We start from the raw sequence: 23,861 nt of genomic DNA, 5'->3' as shown, positions 1-23,861 counted from the left end.
GGAATCCAAATTTCTGACAGAAAAAGAATCCCCAAACCCAAAGACAATGTAAATTAAATCAGATGTTTCCTTTTTGTATAAACTTTTCATAGGGGAGAAGGTTGTTTTGTGGTCTTTTTTCCTTCTTTTTAAACACCTTTAAATAAGTTGGGGAAGGGAGAAAATATTTACCAACTTTTTATTAATAGATCTTGAAGGAATTCCTTACTGTCTTACCCTACAATATTTTTAGAGGCTGGTCTTATACATCTGCATCTACATTGCATTATTTGAATCATTGATGATGTAATTCAAAGAAGACAAGCAACTATTGCCCTCTGCTTTTCAGAGCTCTACAGATGCCCAGGGACATCTGGGACTGATTTAGAAATGTGGCAGATTATGGTCTGACTGCTTCTACGGACTGAGTCTTCTGCGGGATCAAGGTAGTGGCCCGTGTGCTGGAGCCACAGCCTTGAGACAGGACTGCAGCTCCTACTACAGTGAAGCGATCGTGCCAGTTGCAGGTGACCATGTGTGGCAGACCTTTACATCAGTGCCAAAGATCTGTAAGTCCTACTGACATGAATCAGGTTCTTCTCTTAAACCCATAGGGTGTGAGCTGCATTGAGCCATTTCCAGCTATTTGGATGGTCTGCTGGAAGTCCTCGCCAGCTCCTCACTCTGCTCCAACTCACAGTTATTCAGCCTTGTTGGTGGACTTCAAGAAAGGGTACAGAGATACCTTTCAGCATCTTGTACCACTCTGACTGTTTCCCAAACTTGTTTCACTGTCTTCAACACTTTACCTGGAAAGCTTAAATGTCTTTTTTTTGTTTGTTTGTTTGTTTTTTAAATTCTGCCTTTGAAATCTCCATGACCCGAACTCATCCAGGTGGTCTGGCAGCACACATACGACACCCGGACTCCAGTTCTCGTAGAGCTTTTCAGCTGCATCCTCTGGGTGTCATGTCCACACATTCATATTTCCTGTTTTGCTGACCTATGAGATCTTATTTCGCTTTTCAACAGGCTAGTAAAAAATCCTTTAAAAAAAAAATCAACAAAAAAATTAAAAGACAATCTTACTTGCTCTTTGTTTTCTTCCAACCCAGCCTCCAATGGACCTTAGGCGTTGCTACAGTTGAGCTTTGGAGACGTTCATGATGGGTTTAAGGCTGTTGGTGGACCAAGACAGCCTCTTCTGTTTTCCCCCTCAGGCTAACACGGTTTTATTCCGTTACAACTTCTAACGGAGGCCAGTTCGCCTCATGAAGTTTGCTCCGGGGCACGGGGGCACTCACTCCTCGAGCGCAGCAGCTCCGCCGGCCCTGAGGCAGCCCGGCAGAGGCACAGCCCCTGCACCCCCTCCACGGCTCCTGCCCCACCTCGTCCCCGCCGCAGCCTCCCTCCGCTCAGCCTGCCGTGGTTCAGCCGGAGGAGCCGCGCCTCCCGCCCGCAGCCGCGGGGGCCGGCGGCAGCAGCCGCCCGCTCCCCGCCGGCAGCAGCCGCCCGCTCCCCGCCGGCAGCCTCTCCCGCTCTCGCCCGCGCTCCCCTCGCAGCCCCGCATGCAAATCTAACCCGGCACCAGGAAGTAAGGCCAGCGGCTGCGAGCCAACCGCCGGCGGCCGTGCGAGGTTCCTCCGCCGGCTGCCCCCCTCTCCCGGCCGGCGGGGCAGCAGCGCCGCGCCCCGCAGCGCACGCACACCGAGGCCAGCCCCGCCGCCCCCGGGACACCCCTCTCGCCGCCCCGGCGGTAACCGTGGAGTTCGCTCGCTGCCGCTCAACTTTCGCACCCGGGAAAGTAAGTGCCTGCGCCCGTCGCCCCGCCGGGCGGCGGCAGCGGCGCCGGGAGCGGCCGGCGGCGGGGGGAGGCAGCCCCAGCTCTCCCGGCTTCTCCCACGGGGGCGCACCGGGCGGGAGCGGGGTGGGCAGCGGCCGGGCTGCCTCCGTGCCCGCCCCTCCCCACACCCGCGGCACGGCACGGCACGGCACGGCACGGCGGGTACAAGGTACTTTCCGGGGCGGCTTGCCCTCGCTTCTGCCTCCCGGAGGAGGTGCTGCTGCCGCCTGACCTTCCCGGTAGGACTGGAGGGGGACTTAAAGGAAATACGGCATTTGAAAAAAAAAATAATCATTCTCAAAAGCATGATTTACCTCTTGCCGCTTTGCCCGGCTTCTGCTATGGTCTTGGGGGCTCGGGTGCCTTCTGGCTGGTTCGTGCCGGAAAGCACGTAAAGTTAGCTGACCAAAGTCTGCAGTTGGGGTTTCGAGCCCAGGCGATAGCCTTGACTTAGGAGAGGCGTTGTGGCTTCTGGGTATTCTTCCTTACACCGCTTTCTTTCTAGGAGAGTAATTCCTGGAGCGTCTTCCAAGTTCAAGCCGCTTCTACTTAATTGTGTGTTCGAATGTGCTTTAGCTTGAAAGAAAGATGAGAAAACGGTATTGTGATGTTTGGTGCATGGTGTTTCTTGCTGACTACTATTGTAATGGTACAGTATGCCTAAGGAATGGTCTGGAGGGGTTTTCTCATTCCAGTTTTAATTTAGGATCTGAAAGTCAAGCCAGGTCTCCCTAGTTGATGCCGTACCTTCAGTAAAGCAGTTAAGAGCTTCTGTTGAAATTGTTTCTCTTGTGTGTTTGCAGTGAATGGGTTTGCAAGAACTCATCTTGCTGCTTCGCTCCCCTCTGTCAGCACCAAAGACCAAAGAGATTAACACTTAAAACTTGTTTAGCCAGATCGTATTACTGTGGAGAGGGAGCACAAAGGTTGAGTTCTTACTCTGTTGTTTCATCTGAAACCCCAAATCAATAACCTATCTATTGCCTTTCATTCCCACCTTTGAAAAAAAGAAACATTCTGACCAATCTTAACGTATTTTAGCTCATCGTAATACAAATTAGAAATTACATTTTATAGCTTGATCCCATAAAGTACCTGGAAGACTTTTGTAATTTAGAAATCTTAATGTTAGTTGCAAGTGTCTGTAAAGTATGAGTGCCAGGTAGATAAGGCTGCACTCATTGTAGTATCACTAAGGACTTACTAAAAAAAAAAAGAGGAAGGTTTTTGTTGGGAAATTGCAAAGCTATGTTGGGAAAATGTAGCTCAGTTTTACCAAAGGGATAGCCAAATTGTGTTTGTGTGAATTGTTTCCAACCCAGTATTGAATGCAGAGTAGGTGTTACCTAACCTTTTATGTGTTGGGACTTTGTATCTTTATAATAGGTGTCATCAACAACACCAAAAGTATGGATGAGAGAAAAAAAAGTAGCAACAGGCTAGAAATAAGTTAAATGCTGTTAACAGGACATTATGAAACCTTGGGCAAGGATTGAAATTAATGAACTCTGAGATCAACAGATGTCTCATTCTATGGATCTCTTCTGAGGTTTATAACTTTTTTCTGTCTCCATTTCAGCTTTGTGAGCTACCGACTAGTTAGAAAAGAATTCTTGATTTAATAACATAAAGATCTATTTTAGTTGTGTGCTGTTGAGATTTTTTTTTAACCATAATGGTGTAGAACGATCATCTTTGTTTATAAAGTAGCTGGCTGACTTGAAGTTACTCTGCTTTTCTCCTGTAGTTTTTTTGAGTAAATAAGGGGTTTTTTCCTATATAAATGTAGAGACGACAAAGTAAGGCTTAGGTCTTTCCTTATAAGTTCCTTGACCAGTGGAGTTGCACAATGACTCTGACAATGCAACGAATTATAAAGCGTTCGCATACAAAGTTAAACCGCATTGCCTTTAAGATGTTTAATATTCTGGGTTTTAATGTTACCCTTTCAAGAGAGTTTCTATAAATGTGAAATTCTTTCTTGCATGTATTTATGAATATGTAAGTATTTATGAATGTGTAAGTAACTTTCATAATACTTTTTCTCCCCCATTTTATCTATGTAATTGAAGTGAGCTATCTTCCTATGGCCTTGTTGGCTCTTCTAAGATAAATGGCATCACAGAACAGCAAGTGTTGTGGGAAGCAGTTCCTAAAACGGGCAACGAAAAAGGGCCGAGGTTTTCCTGGCTCAGCTTAGTAGCTGATCTTCAGTGGTGTGGCTCATGAGAACAGAGATGCTACATCTGGCCCTTTTTGTGCTGCACATCAGAAAGCAGCATTTGACCTCTCTGTAGCTATTCAGGAAAGTTTAAGAACTGCAGCATTTAATCTCAGATGTGATTCCATTTCTGTTACAAAAAGGAGACGTTTTTCTCTCTATACTTGGAATGTTATTTGGACTCTTTATGGGCATCTTCGAGGTTTTTGGATGGAAACGTGTTGACCATGAACCAATTTTTATTTTTCTCAAAGGTCTAGGTGATCTGGGGATGGGGTGAGGTCTTTCCTCCTTTCCATATGTGGATATTCTGAGTGACTGACTGACTTTATTTCTTGTGTCCAGGGAACTGTAGAGCCAGTTTTACTCTTGGGGTTCAGGGAGCCCTTTGCAAAACTGAATGAACACAGAAAACAAGCAGATGACGAATAAATAAATAAAGGCATGGGGTGGGCATTAGATGTAGACTAGGATTACTAGCACTCTGCTCTAGTAGCATGGCTGTACACAGAGGTGTATTTCTGCAGCACCAGTGGTCCCTGGAGGAAGTGAACTGTCACGTGCTGATGCAAGGGATGGGAGGAGAATCCACTGGCCAGGGATCCCAAGGGTTGTGTGAGCTTTGTGTGCAGTAGGTGATACTTCCTTCCGAAGCTGTGGAGCCGGGTGTGTAAATAATTACACCAAAACGCGTGACTCTGCTAAGTAGTATTTATTGGTTTTTTACCCCAGAGGATTTCTATCTCTAAGAAGAACAGCTTCATTCTGTAGAAGAACCAGTTACCCAGCTGAGAATTAGAATTTTTCTCCTGCTGATCATATTCCTACTCCTATTTCTCCCATTTATGTGTGTCCCCTCTTTCATGAGAGTGTAGGAGTGCTAGAGATGCTATAGAGAGAAAGACTTCCAGACTTGTCGAGCCATGCCACAGGAAACTATGTAGATAAAAAATGTAAAATTACATTGGTATGAAAACAGTCTTTAGTGAAGCATACAAGGAGAAGGAGACTGCCATACTGTAAACAGTAACGGTACCTTCTCAAAGAAATGAGCTTCTACTAATAAAAGGCAAATACAATGTAACTGTCCTTAGTGTGACTGTTCCTAGTTTAAACTTAATTGTCCTTCAGGGAAGGATGGAAAGGCCTGTGCTTTCGTATTTATTTTTGCCTGATTCAAATACATTTCCTGTTGACATTGTCATTAAATGCTGTAATTTCCGAGACTGAATCATTCACGGTGGTGTTCAGCATCTTTCCTGAAAATGTGGGTTTATGGAACAAAATGCAAAGGCAGAATTCATATTGTGTTGGAAGCATGAGGAAATATTTATGAGATACTCGTATTTGTTGCATGCCCTAAGAAAGTACTCATAGAGGTAAATAGATTAGTTATTTTTGTCAGCAAAACATCAGACGAGAGACGGTATTTTGACAGTAACGCTTTGCTGGGGACAGAAGGAGGAGGAGACCAGGGAAAGGCGCAGGGGGGAATGGGTAGTTCTCATTTCTCTGGGGGAAAAAGGGTAGACTAGCACCATTCAGGCCAGTATTTGCATCTCTTAGGTCAGCATAGTCTATCTTTTTCAAAATGCTGGCATCTTAAGTATCTACAATTGGTTCCTGTGTTTGCACAGCATACTATCTTACTCCTTCAGTTCAAAGGACTAAAACGATAAACAGTCTGAACAGTGTGTCCTTCTTCCTCTATGGTCTCTGCTGCATGTAACGTGAGGCTACTTCTTCCTGTCTAAATTGTGGTTGATGTGTTGTAGAATTTGCTACTTTAATTTGAAAAGGCCTGCTTTTTACTGTGCACGTTCTTGTGACCAAGCCATTTCTTGAAAGTGCCTGTAATAGCAAATTATGCAATCTTATACTGGAAAATGTGATAGCTCACCACAGGGGTTGGAGTACAGGATGCAGCTACTCTTCTGGAATGGCGTTTTCTGCTGTTTTCTGTATTTTAGACAGCTACTGAAAGCCTGGACGTGATAAAAGTTTGGAGAGCATGGACTCCCTCTGGGATGTGTTCTTAACTACTCCTTTGTTGGTTTAACAGAAAGCCGTCTCAGGAAGTTCGTCAACAAAAATGTAGTCTGTTAAGTGGGTTTTCTGATGTGGCATCTGTCATATATTGCTTTGCTTCTCATGTTTCCTTCATTAGTTTGTGCAGATAGGTGTATAGAAACCTGTTTGATCAATTTTTTAGTGAAATCTTACTCAAGCTTTTTCTTGGGCATAAACTGAAACAATATGGTATTACAGGAGTTACTGCAGAAGTGTATTTGGATGCCAAGCAGGTTTGTTCTTTCCATGTACGACTGTACTAGGGGCTTAGAACAAAATTAAAAGGTAAAAAGTATGTTTGAGTGAATTCCTACATAATGATAACTTGTTTATAAATCAGTAGGTGTGACCTATGACTTAAGTTTTCCTTTATTCAGACAAAGAAAATATTTCCCAGGAGTATCAACTCAGTAGGAAAAGTTCTGGATAGTAGAGCATCTATTGCATTTATTGAAATTGCCTGCTTGAGTGTCCCTTGCCAGCATCGTGAGGCTTACGTTCATTAGATCTAGTGGACAGAAAATGATTTTCTCCAGGGCAACCCCAGCCTTACCATGTGTCTTGGTGGGATTTCTAAAACCCTTCAGTAAGTGCTGAATGCCCTAGGGTAGCTGTGATTCAGGTGTCAGCGGATGGGAGCTGGAGAACAGGGTTAAGTGATGGCCAGAGCTGGTGTCAGCGCCACTGAGGAAGTGAAAGTTTTGGTAAACACACAGGAAGGGGATGGGCAGGAGAAAGAGGAAATCCTATGTTGGATGTTCTGGGTTCAACTTGTTCAAAGTACATTGCAAGAGTCATTTGAATGTGCCGTTATGGCATAGCAGAGCACGCAAATGGGATTCAAAGCACATTTCTGTAACTACAGACCTACCATTGCAAAAGGTCTGCTAAACTATGCGAAGGCTAGAGAGAAGCATTGCAGCCTGTGAGGGGTGTAGGAAAACTTGCCTTTTAAGCAACTCTCTTGCTGTATTGCTGGTGTGGCACTTTGTCTTCCTTTTTCTGTCTTGCAAGGTCTTTGCTCTGTCACTGATTTCCAGCACCAGCTGCGAGAGATTGCAGCGGCTGTCCTGGCACCGGTGGATAAGCACCGGGCCATACTGAGGGGAATGCTAAGCCCGTTTCTCTTGGGGTGTAGATGGCCTGATTGATGGTTTCTGCTAGGCAGGTGAGGGACAGCACTACTCCCACTAGGGCTGACCAGGAGAGCTTGCCTCTTCTGAAAATCTCCCACTAAATTTCCTTGGTAGCAGTTCCCATCCCTCTGCCATGACACTTACCAGTGTGTCTGAAAAAGTCTTAGAGCCGCACTGCTTCAAATGTCTTCATTAGTAATATTGGGCTGTTTGTTTGGGGCTTTTTCTCCCCAATTTCCTGGAAAAAGCCATGTTTCAGTCTTTATCCTGCTGTAGCAGTACTCCCTTCCTACCGCTATTTCCTTTTTTCGTCTCCCATCATTCTTTTATTTCCCCGACATCACTCTGTTGTTTCTTTCTCTCCAGCTTTGTCTTCAGTACTGTCAGTGGTATAAGCTGTTTATTTCATCTCTTGATTTAGATCTCTGTGCAGTAACTTTTCTTTTTCCTCTTCCAGAAAAATAAGCCTCAGCACCTTTCATAATTTAATTATCATTTGTAATCTATTTGTGCTACCTTATCTGGGAATGTGCACCCAGAATTATGTACCCCCAGCCTCTTGAAGAGGTGTGAAGTCCAATGGAGTACCAACCTGGCAGTACTGACGTGGTCTTTACAGTGTTTTAAGAAGCCTGTGCCTCCTTGAAAGGCAGCTTTGTACTTCTCTAGATGGCCAGCAAGACTTTTCTATCTAGAGTATGTATTATGTGTAGGTGTAATCTATCTTTAGAGCCAACTACCACTGTTCACCACATCTGATTTAAAATGGTGACCTCAACCTAACTTGAAACAGGTTAGTTTCTATTCTGAAAATGGTCGGCATGGATTGCCTGCTACCCCTTTGTCTGCCATTCTGCAATATTGCTTCGGCCTTTTCCGGTCAAGTTTTATTTCCCTTGTATGCAGGATGTTTTTCTGTGGTGCGTAGTGGCACATGTAAAAGGTTTTTGAGCCAACATTGACCCTCCTTGTAAATCCACCTGGTTCAGTGAAGCAGAGCGTGGACTTACTGCCATGTGTGCTGGCCTGTGAAGAAGAAACCAAGGCTTGGTGTTGTGGGGATGTGGTGCTAAGGCAACAGCTCTTGTTTCCAGGATTTCCGTGCTGTGTTCCTCCGTGTCAACATGCCCCATACTCTCTGTCCCCACAGAAAGTGAAACTTAAGAAATATAGCTTTGAGCAGTGCAAGTTTTGAAGAATCTACTTCAGCAGAGCCAGCACCAGCAGAAAAGAGATTTGGCCGGTGGAGTGAAAAAGTGGGAGAAAGGTGCTTCAGGTGAGATGTTTCTGCTCTCAGTGGAGCATTTAAGCAGGTCTGAGGGCATTGGAGACAAGTGTCAGAAAACGCAAAATTCAGCATTTGAATAGCTTATTTGAATCAGAGGTCAGAACAGTATTCTCTTCTGTAATGTATTTGACTATGTACCTTGGCAGTCTTCTCCTGCTAGGTTTAGATGGGTCAAAAGTCCTTTTCCTTGCTCCTGCAATAAAAGCAAAAATATCAGGATGCTTGATATGATATGACACAGGAAAGTAATTTTTCCTTTGAGCACAGAATACAGTTTCAGTGATGTTTATTGCGTGTTCTGCATCTTGTCATACTGATTGAGAAAATGTGCTTTCCTAGGAACTGTAATTGTCTCTACCCCATTAGTTATCAGCCTTTGCATGCTTGTTTGATTGGTTTCTCTCCTTTTCTCTCTCTGCTTCTGCAGTCTTCCCTCTTCACTTATTTCTCACCATCAATACCAATTCTGACTTCTCAGGGAGTTCAGCCTCCTCTCTTATACCTTTTCGCATATGGTTTGTGTTGTCCTGAAAACTTCCCGTGTGCGTCCAGCAATGAAGCAGCCTCACTGGTTTTTAAAGCATCTTCTTTACACAATGCTTAATTCTATGGTATTTAAATGCAAGTTCATTGTGGACTTATTACAGTTCTCCTGAAACAAACTCGGGTAACCATCATGAACAGTGATTTATTCTTAGTTCTTGCTTGGAAAGTTAGCTGCATGGGCTGTGAGTGCTGAAGTCACATACAAACAATGGGGCATGTGCACAGTCTAAGAAGTTTTTGTTAGGTACCGTGTAATCACGTGGCCTGCCTATGAGCTATATATTTGATTTTTGAAGTTACATAGGTTATAAACTTTAATGAGCAGCCAGTATGGTTGTAATAATAGTTCTGTGAAATTCTTGCAGTCTGCGGTATGAATGTGAAAAAAATTCTTGTCATGGACCTCCAGTTTACTGTGAGTCTAAATCTGCCAAAATTATCATGCGTGCTGTCCTACTCTTTAAGATCCATGTCCTGCAGTTTGTTTAGAAAGTCCTGGCCTGAGTCTTTCAAAGTCTGTAGACCTCCTGCAAGTTGTGTGCAGTCACAGTATCAGAACCTGGTTCAGTGGAACTGGCTGTGGTTGTAACTGCTAGGTCTTTATCTGTTATCAGTTGCAAGGCTCTTGACCATTAAGCAGGACTAGAAACAACAGAAAATACTAAATGCTGTGCAGTGCAGTAATGATACATTGTGAATACAGCAATGTTGGTTGTTTTGAGAGAGAGAAAACAAGAAATGTCAAGGCTTAGTCAAAATAGCAGCAGCAGTCAAAGTATTAATTGGTTTCTGAAAATGAAATAAATTAACATATTGAGCAAATGCAACATGCTTCTTCAAGTCAGTCCTTCACTCAGAACTTCTATTTAGTGTAGAGTAACTTCTCTCAAATACAAAAGAACTTTGATCAAGTTAATATTCTTGCATAGCTGCTGTCCCAGTGATTTGGAGAACACTGTGTTCGTTCTTGCCCTTGAGAAAGATCATCTGCAAAGACATACATGTGTTTAAAATCCAAGGTCTCCAGTCCTTCCTTAGAACGTTTGAAGCAGGAGCAATCAAGTGAACCATCACACCAGCAATTCAGAACCCTCCTTGAAAGAGACTTTCCAGATTCCCACTCTCACTCCTCTGACAATTGAAAGAATGTGAAATATTTTTCATTTTGGTTAACTTTAGAGAAACTTCTCATTCATGCTTATGTGTGCAACAAATGTGAAAAGCATGCTTAGAAACTTGGATGTGAATTCTTACTCCGTGTTCATTCAGTAACGTATTTCCTTTTACACTGTTACTGTCACCCCGGTTTAAGCATGTAGTTTCACAAGACTTTAGTTAAAGTGTGCTTCTGTCTTTGCGTGCCAGGCTTTCAGACCTGAATCAGTGGCAATTTGCAGTCCTTCAGGATATGTTCGGTAGGCTTATGCAGAGTGTACTCATATCTATTCAAAAAACCCTGGTCTCAAGCACTTCATCTAAAAACCTCCAAAAATTGCTCATCATATAGCTCTTTTAGTTCTAGTTAATCATACTTGCAGCGAACTGTTGGTTCAGACAATATTCTTTGGTGCCCCCGCATGCATCCCAAATTGCAACAGTTGCTTAGAACAGTTTACTAAACTGGCTGAGAAATCAACTGGAACATGCCTGTTTTAGATTCACGACCTCAAAAGAATATAATTGACACAGTTGAAAACTACGTAAAATAAAGGAGTTATAAATAGAACTCCGTGAAGTGCCAGAACCTGGAGTACAACTTACACCCTTGAAGTTAAGGGAGGATCTGCTACTTACATCAGTGAGGGCAAGATGAGGTGGTTCCTCACAGGAATACTTACATAGTTAGTGCTGGATGTTTTTCTAGTATCCATTGAAAGACTAAATAGTGCACAGCTTCATTTCTGCTAGTGTAATTTACTGACACCTGATTCGACACGGTCTGATTTTTTTCGAGAACTCTTGCAACTTCCTCTTGCGACTTAAGAAAACTTGTCCAAAGTTTGCAAACTTCCAGGAGGAACTGGAGCCTGAGTAAGAGTGTTAGCCCACATCAGCATGAATGATTTAACCCCAAACTTTCATCTGAGCTTAGAGTTCATTTTTAAATCCATAGTACATACCCCAGTACAATGGGCTGTGTTTCAGGAGGGTTCCTCTGTGTATATCTAATGGTGTACAGCTAATGAAACACAAAATAGTCTGGTGGAGAAGTATCTCTTTTTTTGCAACTGAACTATGTGCTGGCATTTGAAGAGGGTGAAAAAAAAAATCTGTTTTTCTTTTGTGAAACGCAGTGCTTTAGACAGGTGCCCAAGGCACAATATGATGCTATGTTAATTTGCAAGTTTGGGCATGAGTACGTATCAACATTTAAACATGGACGTGACAGCAGATGAACTCTGACCAACGGAGCAGTATGGTAAATGCAGTGTGGTGCAAAGTAATATGAGTTACAAAATGATCAGGCTTGTACAGAGTTAGGATCCATTGACACAGAAGTCATTCTGCACTAATTTAGTCATAACTATCTTAATGCATGTTGAAAGTGGATTGTAGAATGCATAAAACCAGGTGAGGTTTATAATAATTGATATATTCTATGGGGATATGGTTACCTGAATTTGAGAGAACAAAAGCTAATATGCACTAATGATCTGCTCCCCTTTTCCCCCTTTTATTAAACACACCGAAAGCAGAAGATAAACCCAAAGGAGAAGTGGTATACTTTCTATGAGGCCACCCTCAAAACCTTCATCAGGGCTTGTTGGCTGTGAATTTGCTGTCCTCCATCATGTTTTCATTGACATGTTGTGATAATTTCATGATCTTTGAGCTCTATTTACAGTATAGCAATGGGTTTGAATTATAGGTACATCTCAAAGCAAGAGATTACATCTGCAAAAGACTCTATTGCCAAAAACATCTTTAACTAGTTGAAGGCCACGTTCATAAATAACCATTTTCTCCCCTTTGTCATAGTAGCTATTAATGATTCTCCCTAACAAATGTCCTGTCAATACATTCGCTCGGGCATGTGGAGGTTGAGCATTAGGCTGCCTTACTTGAATGAGATGAAGGTTTCAGGTATCAGCTGCTACCTGCAAATATACCTTCCTATGCACCTTCTGGAGGGGGCAGACAGAGTGACAAATTTCAGTTGAAGAGCTAGTTGGGGTACATCCTGGTGATGATATTAAAAAGACACCTTAATTTTCTCCAAACTCACTAAATGTTAGCAAGCTGCTCACCTTGTCCGATGTTGTCTTCCAAGGCTCGGTGAAACAGGGAGAAGCTAAGTCTGATTTCTCTTTCATGTATCGCGTAGTAAATGCAGATGTTGGGTACCGCAGAACAGCTCATGCAGGGCCACTTGTTACTCAGTGTAATTTGTTTGTGTGGCTGTGCTTTTGGTTTCAAGTACATTGATGGGTACATTGAAATCAAGACCTGAGTAAAGCCACCGCGTGTATGAACTAGGCCTTTTGGACGGATGTAGAAACCCTTGTTGCATGCCTCTCAACTACACCTTGTTTTGGGAGGCAAAGTGTGTGTGTGAAGAAGGGGAGAGTGAGGAGCTAGGTAAGTACTGTTGGGACTGAAGAAGGATAGGTCCCAGATCTGTGTTCTCCAAAGAAACTGAGTGAAGCTTGTCCTTCTGCCCTTCCTTTGTGTCACTTGTTATGAGGATGACATCATTTGGGCTACTCCCGGACCTCAATCCAACACCTTGTCATTTTTATGGGTAGTTTCTCATTTTCCTATGCCACAGTGACTGCTCTAGTCATTAAAAAGGGAGGCGAGAATGATCCTTATACTACTGGCAGATGTGGACATCTATAAAGCTCAGGGCAATTATTAGACTACTGAAACTTTAGCACATTGCCATTATTGGCCAAAGTCATCAATTTAAAGCTGAAAAAAATTGTGAGTCATAGATACACTCAGCTTGGAATGTAGACATAGTCCTTAGGGTTTGCTAGCTGGAGTGGGACACTTCCTAATACTTAGGAAAAATGTCAGTCCTCTTCAATGTAGTGGTTTGGCCAAATTTTCATCTGGAAATGGAGAGCTGGTTATATGGAGCTGCTGTTAGTCATTACTGAGGTTTTTTACCAGTAAAGAAAATGACACTTTTACTTACAGTTTGCATGACATTGAAGTCTGTAAAGTATTTTGGGAACCTTCCCTTTAAGTTGGTTAACATGTTGGTACAGTTTTTCTCTGTTCCATTTCATATGATCCTTTTGAAGAATTTGATAGAAGTATTTATTCTGTTATGTCAAATTAAGATGTTATTTGACCTTTTCCCCTATCTTCAAAAGATATAGCACAGTAGAAAAAAAGTTGAGGAAATGGAAGATGTGGTTGCCTGAGGGCTGGCAAAGTGAATTAATTCATTGTTGATATTGATTCAAAATTCTGGAGGATGCAGTTGAGGCAAATGATTGTAATAAAATGAAGTGAGTATTATAAGGTCAGAAAACAGATGTTAGCTTAATGTAAGACTTGGTTTAAAATTAGTGCCAAAAACACTGACTACATGAATCTGGAACATTTTCATAATATGTAAAGTCTATCATGCAATGGTAACAAAATTACAATCTTGTGTGGATTAACTTTCTTGTGTTTTGGTGTTTTTCTTCGGTTGAATAAACAAAGATCAGTAGCTTGTATAAATGAAATTCCGCTTCATTTCAATGTAATGTTTTGTTTCAGAATATTATTTTAATCTTTTTGCAAGCATTATAACATTATTATACTACCACAATGACATTAGTTATTTTCAGTGTTTCTTTTTGATTTTTTTTTTTTTTTCTTTTTTACCACTGCCAAATTTCCTGCATGAAATCAAGCTTTTGACAAATCTAGGCAAAAACTGTGGTGGATTTGTAGAAAAATAGAAGATGCTTCTTTCTTGGTCAAGGCCCCCCATACCTGTTAGAGCTACCTTTCATGTCATCAACTATGATGGTATTTATTATATATGTCATGTATGAGTTCCAACAAAGATCATGTATTATTTAGCTGAGCACTGAATAAACTTACCCTCTCCCCAGAGAGTAAAAGGCAAGACAGGTGAAGGTTGGACTGTGGATTACTATCATTTGTATATAGATAACTGTTTACCTGAACTGATACAGTTAGATTTACCAAAGCGCTTCTATTTCAAAGGCTGCGGAGGAAAGTACATAATCCTCAAACCTCGCCCTACCACACCTGATTTCTGTATAACTGTATTGGATCACTTCATACTTGGAAGTTTGAGATGTGATAACTTAAGTCACCTATTTTCCATTTAGTATAGCAATGTGTTAATTAATGTTGGTTATTGCATAGCTAAAATGCCTGGTCTAGTAAGTAAAAAAAAAAAAAAAAATTAAAAATGGAGGTGGTATAGGAGAAAAGGTTTTTCCTTGTACAATGCAATAGTGCTGGTCAGGACAGGTCTGCCTTTCCCAGAAACACATCAATACAGCAACTCCAGGTATTTTATCTCACCAGAAGTTCCCTGTACTTATGTCAGCTTTTGGGGGATTTTTGCTGTATGATGTAATACACAGTCCGCTTCCACTATAGTCAGATGGCAGCACACCTTTTTTCCCTGTTCTAACTTGCCTTTTGATTTAAAAAATGTTTAAATTAGGAAGTGGTCTTGAGTTATGAATGTTGCAGAGTCCTACCCCTGATTTCAATATGCAGGCCAATGTGGGAAAGGAAAACAACACCAAAGGGTAGAAGAATGGGTGTTGAGAATGTCAATGAGAACAGTAGTCAGCTTGGTAACGAGCTGAAGAAAGGTTTCTGCCAACCCAGATTGGTTTAGTTGGACTGAGATATTTGTGCGCTAATGTTGGGAATGTGGGCTCTGAAGAGGAGAAGCAGAAATACTGGTGCAGGGCTTAAAACTGAATGTTGCAGAGGAAGCAGAAACGTGACAGATCTATAACTGTAGTAGGAATGCAAGTGTTGGAGAGCATGAAGGTGATAGGGTGTTACTTCCTGTAACCGATATAGGAAAACCAGAAAAAATAATCTGAGATAGCACAGACAAAGTAGAATTTGTCTTGGTCACAATTGCCAAGGAAGGAATTGTGAAAGAAGCTGAACGGGGTTGTGGTGCCTGTCTGCTGCGCTTCCCCAAGCTCTTGGCAAGACCGCTTTCTGTTGCCTAATGTTAGATTAGCATTACCTTGAGACTTTTTTTTTTTAATACTTTCATTTGCAATGAAAAAAAAGGAGTGCCCTTGTGATATTAGGAGGCATTAGAAACACACAGGTGGCTGAGAATATCATGCAGAAAGAATGGTCTGGCAAAATAATGGGGAGAAATTTAATATCAGGGTGTAAGGTCATGCCACTGGACATATGAAAGTCTGCTGTGACAACAGTTTGTCATTATGAAAAATGAGACAAACTTGGACGTCTTAACGGCTCGCAAGATGATTATAAAAGGCTAGTGTGATGAAATTGTGAAAATAATAAATTAATTTCTAGAATTTATTGGGTGACATATTTCTGTAGGTGGAAGAAATACTAATACTATTTGCTGTAAGGCATTGCTGAAAATCATCTTGGAACGTCTGACCGACTCCAGCCTCCTGCCCTTTAGAGGGATGAGTTAAAACCGAAACAGATGTGGAGAGAAGGGCTTCTAGGATAACCTGAAAGAGATGTGACTTCTCCCTAGTAGCCCGAGAGGATGAAAGGCTAAATGCCTTTATTGTCCTCAAAACATGCTTAAGACTGGGAATTACAAGACAGCTTCTAAGCTAAGCGGAGTGAGGTCCTGAAACTTTTCAGCAATAATGTCTTGTTCTTCCCCACCACCACCCATTAACCTCTCAAAAAATGGATCATGGCAAACTCGCTTCTGAGCTTGTACGATGCAATTGTGCAGCTCAGAACAGGTCTGCCTTTCCCAGAAAGTAATTTTTAGTCCTGTGCTCTAATCATGGTGATAAACTAGATAGCTCTGTTATCTTGCTCTGATAGACGTGCACCCTTGGAAAATTTGAGGGTTTGACTTAAATGAGAATAAGTTTGAGGAAATCTCACGATAACATGCTCGTTGCATACTTTTCCACTATAGTAATATTTGGGTTTTGATGGTTACACTGGGGATTAACTTGTTTCTCTTCTTTGCCTGTTTGTATAGATACATATGTCAAAATATTATTTTAGGTTTGTCTCACCTTTTCCCAAAAAAGATGGAAGCAGCTAAAGAATTCCCCCAATTTTCTCCTTTTTTAAAAATGCTGTCAGCTGGACTACTGCTTCTCACATCACAGGAACAACGGGAGTCTACACTGGGCAAGTCTATCATAGATAAACACTGAGTAGATTTAGGCTATCCATGCTCCTTTTTATACGCATTGCAGGCAGCACATGGTGATTTGTGCCCATGTGTGTATATTTGTGCCCATGTGTGTATACGTATATATGCCCACATATGTGTGTATCATATAAGGGATAAATTCAGTTTGGGAGGCATAGAGATGATGTTATCTGGACCTATAGAAATAAGCTAAATTAAAAAAGAAATTAAAATACATGAGGTGAGGAATGACTGAGACATACATAACCATTTCAGCAGAAAGGCAAGGGAACAAACTGCTTAAGTTCCCCTAGTTGGTCTCCAGTTCAAAAACAAGATGTAGGAAGTGAAACAAGATGAAAGCTGACCCAGGATTTCTGTGTTTGCAAGATTCTAGTCTGATGAAAGTTACCAGGCAGTCAGGGCTTACAGTAAAATTTAAATATGTGTGTGTATATATATTATTATATGTATTATATTATTAAATATATATACATATTTTTAATATTTTTTTATATATGTGATGAATTGCAAGTATTAGAACAAGGCTGAGCAAAACCCAAACGGATAATTTTTGAGACGGGCAAGGAGTAGGAGTCCACTTCTGTTCAGTTGCTCTCCAGTTTAATTCTTTCACATTACTCCCAACCACAGGTAATTTATTTTTGTCACTCTTGTTCTCACTCTGGTCTAGTAGCACTTCTTCACTGGCACAAATATGTATAGGGCAGTACTGATGAGGCTTTGCTGAGCTCTACCACCTCAAATTAAACTCCTCCTCTGTGTTCCTTGGAGGCTGCTTTGCCATTCTGCACCATGTGATGATGGGTCAGAAATGAATCCAGATTTCTCAGGCCCCTCAGAGATGGTCCTCCTCATAGTCCCAGTAACAGAGGTATAGAAGATCATTGCAACACTCAGGTACCACAGATGATGTGGAAGCAGATCAACATAGAGTGGAAGTCAGCAATAGAGGTTAAGATAAAGAAATTCCTTAAATTTAAGATTTTTCCCATTTTTTTTTTTTCACGGAATGGAAAACTTGAGCAGTTGATTGAAGTGATGTAGAAAGTTGGATGGGGTACTGAGAAAGGAGGTGTTTGTGTCCTTGAGCAGATTCTTCCTCCCCGGCAGTTTTAGATCTAAGTTGATCACTCCGAGTTTGTTTGTTTTTTGAGACACTTCTGCCTTGACCTTGAGGGTAATGCAGAGAAGTCTCATGTTCTCGATTATTCATGAGACCTGATGAAGGCATCACTGTGTTACCTCTGGCTTTATAACTTGTGAAGTAGCAACAAACCAGCTGGCATTAAATGCCAGAATGAAACATCTCAAACGGAGGAGGGAAAAGATATTCTTTTCAATTTTTGAATGATGTGTTAAAAAATAAAATTATTTACCCCTCTGCTCTCTAAGTTGCTGTAAAAGTCCAGGTTTAAAACCAGTTGGGTTTTTTATAGATAGGTGTAAACAATTGCTTCTTGTTCTTTGATTCAGAAGCTTAAATATAGAGCAACATTCAAGACTCAGAATAATTTGGGGGTCTTGATTTTTTTAAATTTTTTTTTCTTTACACTTCTTAAGGCACTGTCTCTCTAAGGAACATTTTTTTATATATATATATATGCATAAGAAATCTTGTGGCTTAAATGAAGAGTTTACTGCTTATAAACCTGTAATTGAATACAAATTTGTTTTATTTATGTACCTGTTAAAATACACATGTATATATCCATTAAAATATAAATATAGCAATTGTTGTAGTTCTAATTATTTTAAAAGTTACTTTATTATTGGAAAAGCCAAAGTATAATCTATTTTAGTAATTTTTTAAAAGTTTGCATTTTCTGCAAAGATTAAAATAAAACTGCTCTAAGCTATTGAAAAATCTATGAGGATTTGACAATCATTTTCGTGAAGACGTGACTTCGTTCAAGAAAAGCCCAGACATGTCAGGTGGGTTTTTAGGAAATGTGCACTGTAGACATTGTGTGTAACAGGATCACAAGAGGAGAATAGTTGTGACCATGAACAAAACAAAAAGTGAGATTGGCTTTGTAGATGATGCAAAGGATAAGCATGGGAGGAAATGAAACCTCAAATGCTGCTGATGGTGGATGGACAGATGATGGTCACACAAACCTTGACTGCTTGCAGTAGGAAGTATTGTGGCTTTAGACACATTACTCTGCTAGTGATGTAGCAAAAGGCAGATAAAGCAATTGTATTTTGGGGATAGACAGCAGCTTTTAACCCTGGAAAAATGTTGCACTAGTTTCTGACCCTCACCCCTCAATCCATTTTGGAATTAAGACCCAAGTACTGCTGTAGCAGATGGAATAGGGGATTCAGAGGGAAAATTCAAGGCAAATGCCTCTGTAGACATCAAAATCAGTGTCTGTGCAACAACCTGCTGCAGATGCTCTGTGTGATGGTTTTTATGTATATTCCTGTGGCTTTTCGACAGGTGCCTGAACTTAGATCCTTGTCACTGTGCTGCAGATGTTAACTCAAGTACCTGTCTTTACCTTTTAGCCATGAAATACAATATGCTCTTTGTTAAAAGAGAAGCTGTTACTTTTTTAGATATCTGTTTATAAAAGTTAGCAGCTAAGTTATATAGATTTTCTTTTAATTAAATGTTTATCTTTCATGTCTAGAGTTGTGGACAGGACAATAAATGACAAGTAGTGTCTCCTCTATTGTAAAACTGTTGGAATGGGAAACATCTGAGTAGGGACTGACAGCATTTCCTCTGATGTCTAAATTATTTTTATCTCTGACGAACAATAATATAGTTTTGTTTGTCATGATGCTACATTCTCTGGATTGCTCTTTGCTTACCATATTCTCTTTCTCTTTGTATCTGCACAAAATGCTTCCTTGATGCTCCTTGTGATACAGCAACAGAGAGCTATCCAGATAAACATTTTACACTGAGTGAAATATTTTATTTATGCATGAATGAACTTCCCCTCTGCAGATATTCCTTACGACTACTGCGTAAACTAAGAAAGATGTACACTTCCTACACATTTTGTATTTCAAAGCTTCTTTTTTGCATGGGTAATTTGCTAGGGTCAACGTTTGTGAAGTTAACTTTGGTAATGACATAGCATTTTGTATTTTGAAATCCATTACAATGTGTATTGATTGAAACTCTCCCGTCAGTGCCTGCTGTTTATCTTGGCCCTATGAATCTTTACTTTGATACCACTCTCAAAGTCCTGGGAAAGATCCGGATCAGATTTCTGTAAAAATGTATAATACCATTCTGGAAACAAATATATCTGGCATTGCAGGTGAACTGAGCAGTCACTGAGCAGAAGCTTTTGAAACCAAGACAGTTACGTTTGCTTTGGGCATAGGCCTGATCTTACGGAATTTTAAATGTGCAGTCCGGAACCCAGTGCACACAGCTTTAGAGGGCTAGCGTGTACAGAAACAGAAGATCTTGTGTCCTTTGAAGAGTTCAAAAATCTTTCGTTTCACAGTATCAAAAGAACATGTGCTCATTGATCTACTTTCTACTACTTAAAAACTATTTTTCAACTTTGTTTATGCTTTGTCTCCATTGTCTGCCTATGGTTGTTTAGAAATAACATAAGGTCAGAAAATTAAATGTTAAATTATCTATCATATACTTAACTATATTGATATATATTATGTGCTAAACATTCATTTTATGTTATTGCATATTTTTCATATGTTTCTTTTGCATGATCTAAGAGGCTTGTTTTATAAAGAAGCTAAAAGTCTCAGGATGTGTCTACATTAGCATTTTAGTTAGATCGGGATCCCGCTCCTGAAGCGGTTGCCCCTACTTGCTAGGCTGTAGTTCATGTTGTGGAGCAGAGTTGGAGTGCAAGAACGGGACTGCTTTAGGAAAATGCAGTGCTGGGCTTACCTTTAGGTAAACCCTTGCTATGGTCTTGCTCCTACTGAGTGTTCGGTCCTGGGGGCTACACTGGAGTGAACGGGGCAAAAACCCGCCTTGAAGCAGGTATGGGCTTCAGCACCAACTGTTGGGGCTACTTGCTAATGTAGACGTACCTAAGTCCTGTGAGGACCACGGGCTTTCATCTCCATTAGGAAAAAACCAAAAACCAGTGCTTCATGATGAGGGTCAGGATCTTCTCTTTGTTTGGTGCCATCACATGTGTTATCTCGCGTACTGTATTTGTGTGATTTCACCCGACACCGAGTAGACTTCTGTGGGATTACAGAGCACCTGCACATTGGCATTACTGATCTGTTGTTGTTACTGTCATGAACAAATGCTAACCTTGAGCTTACCAGCACAGCCTCACAGCAGGCTTAAGTTACAGCTGTTCACGTGCTTTAAGCTGCAGAAAAAAAATCTCAGTAAAAATGCTTTTCTCTGAGTTTACACCGGCAGTGGACAAGCTGCAGTCTCTGAAGATATCTTCAGCTTTCTTACAGCAATAGGGAAAGGGATTTTGGCTGACAACTTAGATCAAATTACCTTATGTCCTCCACTTCAGCTGTTTGTTCTGTAGAAGCAGAATTATCCAAGAGCAAAAAGGTTACCACTTAGGTGGCTAAATACCCGATCTTGCAGATACAGCAGGTAATTAAACACTGGGCTTCCTGATGTCTAGGGTGAGTGTGCAAACACCAGCCTGCCTGTGGGTGTACAGAAATTTCCTATGAACCATTAACTACAGAACAAGTGTCATCTATATATCCACAGTTATAAATAAATAAAATTAAAAAAAAAAAAATCCTTCTCAGTATTTCAAAACAACTAGTATGCAACTCATGTAGAGCTGAGAATTTGGAAAAAATCTCCCAATGGGTGTTTTCACAAACTAAAATTAAGCATTAAAGATGTTTGCTTCTAAGGGAAGATCCTGCTTGAAGGTGCCCCCCAGTGCCTTCAAACGAGGACGGGAACACTGAAATGTTGACACACAAGAAGAGGAAACTGTATTCTCTGCCTCTAAGGGATTAATGATGCCTGGTCAGTGCCTATTGATTTTCTGCATGATTCCTTTTATTTTTATTTTAAGAGAAGATGAGAAGGTGAGCAATGTGTTCTCATGCTGCTTTTAAACTAGTATCACAGGTCAGTGCATCACTGCTGAAATTTTATGGACACCCAAGATTTGTTGGCAATAGGTGACAGATAATTTGCAGAAATGGTAGGACAGGAGGCATCCTCCTCTCATGTTTAGAAGAAAACGTTCGGCCCATGGATAGGACAGCGCATCTGTCATGATATGGTGCTTCCTCAACGGCAGGATGGGAGATTAAATGAAGGCGATGTGGGAAGTTGAGAGCTGCCACGTGGGAGTGCTTGTGGCCTTGGTTTAGCATGATAGTCAGTTAAGATTATGGTTTTTATCAGTATTATTACAAAAGTACAAGTCTTAATATGGACCCAGACCAATCTGGCTAATTCTCCTACCTACAAGGGTCAGGCGTGTAAGGTGCCATCCCACTGAAACACTTCTGTCTGCAAGTGGGACACCTCTACTACTTTAACTGTTTACTGTGATGACCTTTTCTGTCCTAGAGATGAAGGTAAACGTGAGATGGAGTATAGGGTGTTACAATCTGCTTTAGCTTCTCCAGCTGTGTTTTTGTCAGTGCTGGTTTACTTGAGCCTGTATATGCACTGAGCTCTTATTTTAGGTTTCACATTGTTCTTCAAAGAACTGGCTTTAAAGATTAATTAGGGCAGGGGGGGAGTGAGAGTGTGTGCCTGCAAGGGGAAATGTGACTGTGAACCTAGCGTTAGAGCACTGACCTGAAAGGATGGAGAGAGGAAGGAAGAAGAGGTTTGAAAAGCATTCATAGTGGATTCTTTGAAGAGTAAGTATAATTACTCTTCTCTGAGGGAGGAATATAGAGATAATGTTGTATATGTGCTTGCTGAAGTACTATGTAATTACATCATGGGATTAGCAGTCAGGTTCCAGTCATGTAGATGCTAACAGCTGTATCTCATCTGATTTAGCACGGATGCACATCCTGAGAGAAGGATTATCCTTCTAAATTGTGTTGAAGAAGGAATACTTGTGTGGTGATTTGCCGTCACTGATACACACATCGGCTATTTTAGACTGCTGTAACAGGCCTGATTGAACACGGAGATTCATTACTGAAGGTCACAGTAGCAGCGTATCTGCTGTGGAGCTGGGACTGCACAAGTCATCAGCCTCATGTGAGACGGGGATTTGAATCTAACTGAGCTCCCTGTTAGACTGGCAAAATGAAGTGGGGAGATATAGGCCTTGCTAGCTCCAGCTGCAGTTCTCATCATTTGGACTGGAATTTTTTCCTACATCTTCCAAAGCAGCCTTTTCTCTAAAACATATAGAAATAAGTTGTCACTGCAGTAATTATATTTTTCTTATATCTATTCTGATATACACAGAAGTATCAGAAAGATGTAAGGGGTTTCAGAAAGGGGGAGACTGGGGAGAAAAAATGATAGATCTGAAAATGTTGAAATGGTAAATAACTGTTTTGAAATAATAACTTCATCTGTGGATTGAGACAAGAAGTCATTTCTGTCCTTTGCAGCAGAAAAGAGCTTTCAGTGTGTGTTCCTAACCTTTGGTTGCTCTCCCCGTGAACTATTGTCTATGAAAAGGAAACACGTTTTTGCTGTGTAGCCCAGATGATTGCATGGGAAACAGCTTGGTTTATGGCATAATGTTTTTTGTTTAATACCTTTTTTATTCCAACAGGAAATATGGGATGTATAAAATCAAAAAGGAAAGAGAATCTGCATGGAGATGGGCTAGATTTGAAGAATCAACCAGTACGTAAAACTGAACGAACTATTTATGTGAGGGATCCAACGTCCAATAAACAGCAAAGGCCAGTAAGTAGATAGTCTCAGGGGAGAATTCCAGTAGCAAGATCAAAGCATGACTGGCATAGCTTAAATTTCAACCCAAAGCACATGCGTGAAGAAATTCAAATGTTCATTAGTCCACGATTGGGCTTTAGTGTTGTGCAGTTCACCCTCAATGAATAAGTACTTAAAGAAATAAAAAATAAAAATTGGTGGTTTGTTACTTAATTACTTTATGTTTGTCATAGTTTTCTGCATGAAAACAGTAATCCTTGGCAACACTTGATCTAGATATAGCTGCATCTGTAGAAGAATGCTAGGTGACTTTAGAAAACCTGAAGCAGTTCAGAACCGTTTTTAAAAGCATCAGCGTTGGGTTTTTCATAGCTATGGGATCCACGTGTTGATTATTCTATTCAAAAAGGCTGAGGTAATCACGGGTGATTCTTTACCAGCTCTAGTCAACTTTCCTTTTACTCACGGAAGGCCACGACTCGACTTTGCATGAGGTGCGTAGGTAAGGACAGGAGGGGAGCGGAGGGTGCGGTGGTGAAGGGAGCAGCGCTGTGCTGCAGGAGGAACAAGCTAACGGCAGTTCCATGTGTGCTGCCTGGCATTAGAAAGGAAGGGTGCT

The 23,861-nt window shown here is 41.1% G+C and overlaps 1 protein-coding gene across 2 annotated transcripts in view; it reads left to right on the top strand.

Moving 5' to 3' along the window:
- The first annotated feature begins 1,714 nt into the window (after nucleotides 1-1,714).
- The window catches only part of LYN (LYN proto-oncogene, Src family tyrosine kinase), a 51,293-nt gene continuing 29,146 nt past the window's right edge, over nucleotides 1,715-23,861 (top strand). The window contains exons 1-2 of one of the 2 annotated variants that reach the window (XM_059815474.1): nucleotides 1,715-1,783; nucleotides 23,118-23,254. In XM_059815474.1, coding sequence (XP_059671457.1) covers nucleotides 23,123-23,254 — 132 coding nt within the window. In that variant the 5' untranslated portion in view covers nucleotides 1,715-1,783; nucleotides 23,118-23,122. The remainder of the gene's footprint in view (nucleotides 1,784-23,117; nucleotides 23,255-23,861) is intronic. The other variant, XM_059815473.1, reaches the window with a different exon arrangement.

This window comes from Gavia stellata, chromosome 3 (assembly GCF_030936135.1).
Source record: "Gavia stellata isolate bGavSte3 chromosome 3, bGavSte3.hap2, whole genome shotgun sequence".
In the NCBI taxonomy this organism is placed as follows: Eukaryota; Metazoa; Chordata; class Aves; order Gaviiformes; family Gaviidae; genus Gavia; species Gavia stellata.
Note: the sequence above shows the minus strand (reverse complement) of the source record. Positions and strands in the feature narration are given on the sequence as shown.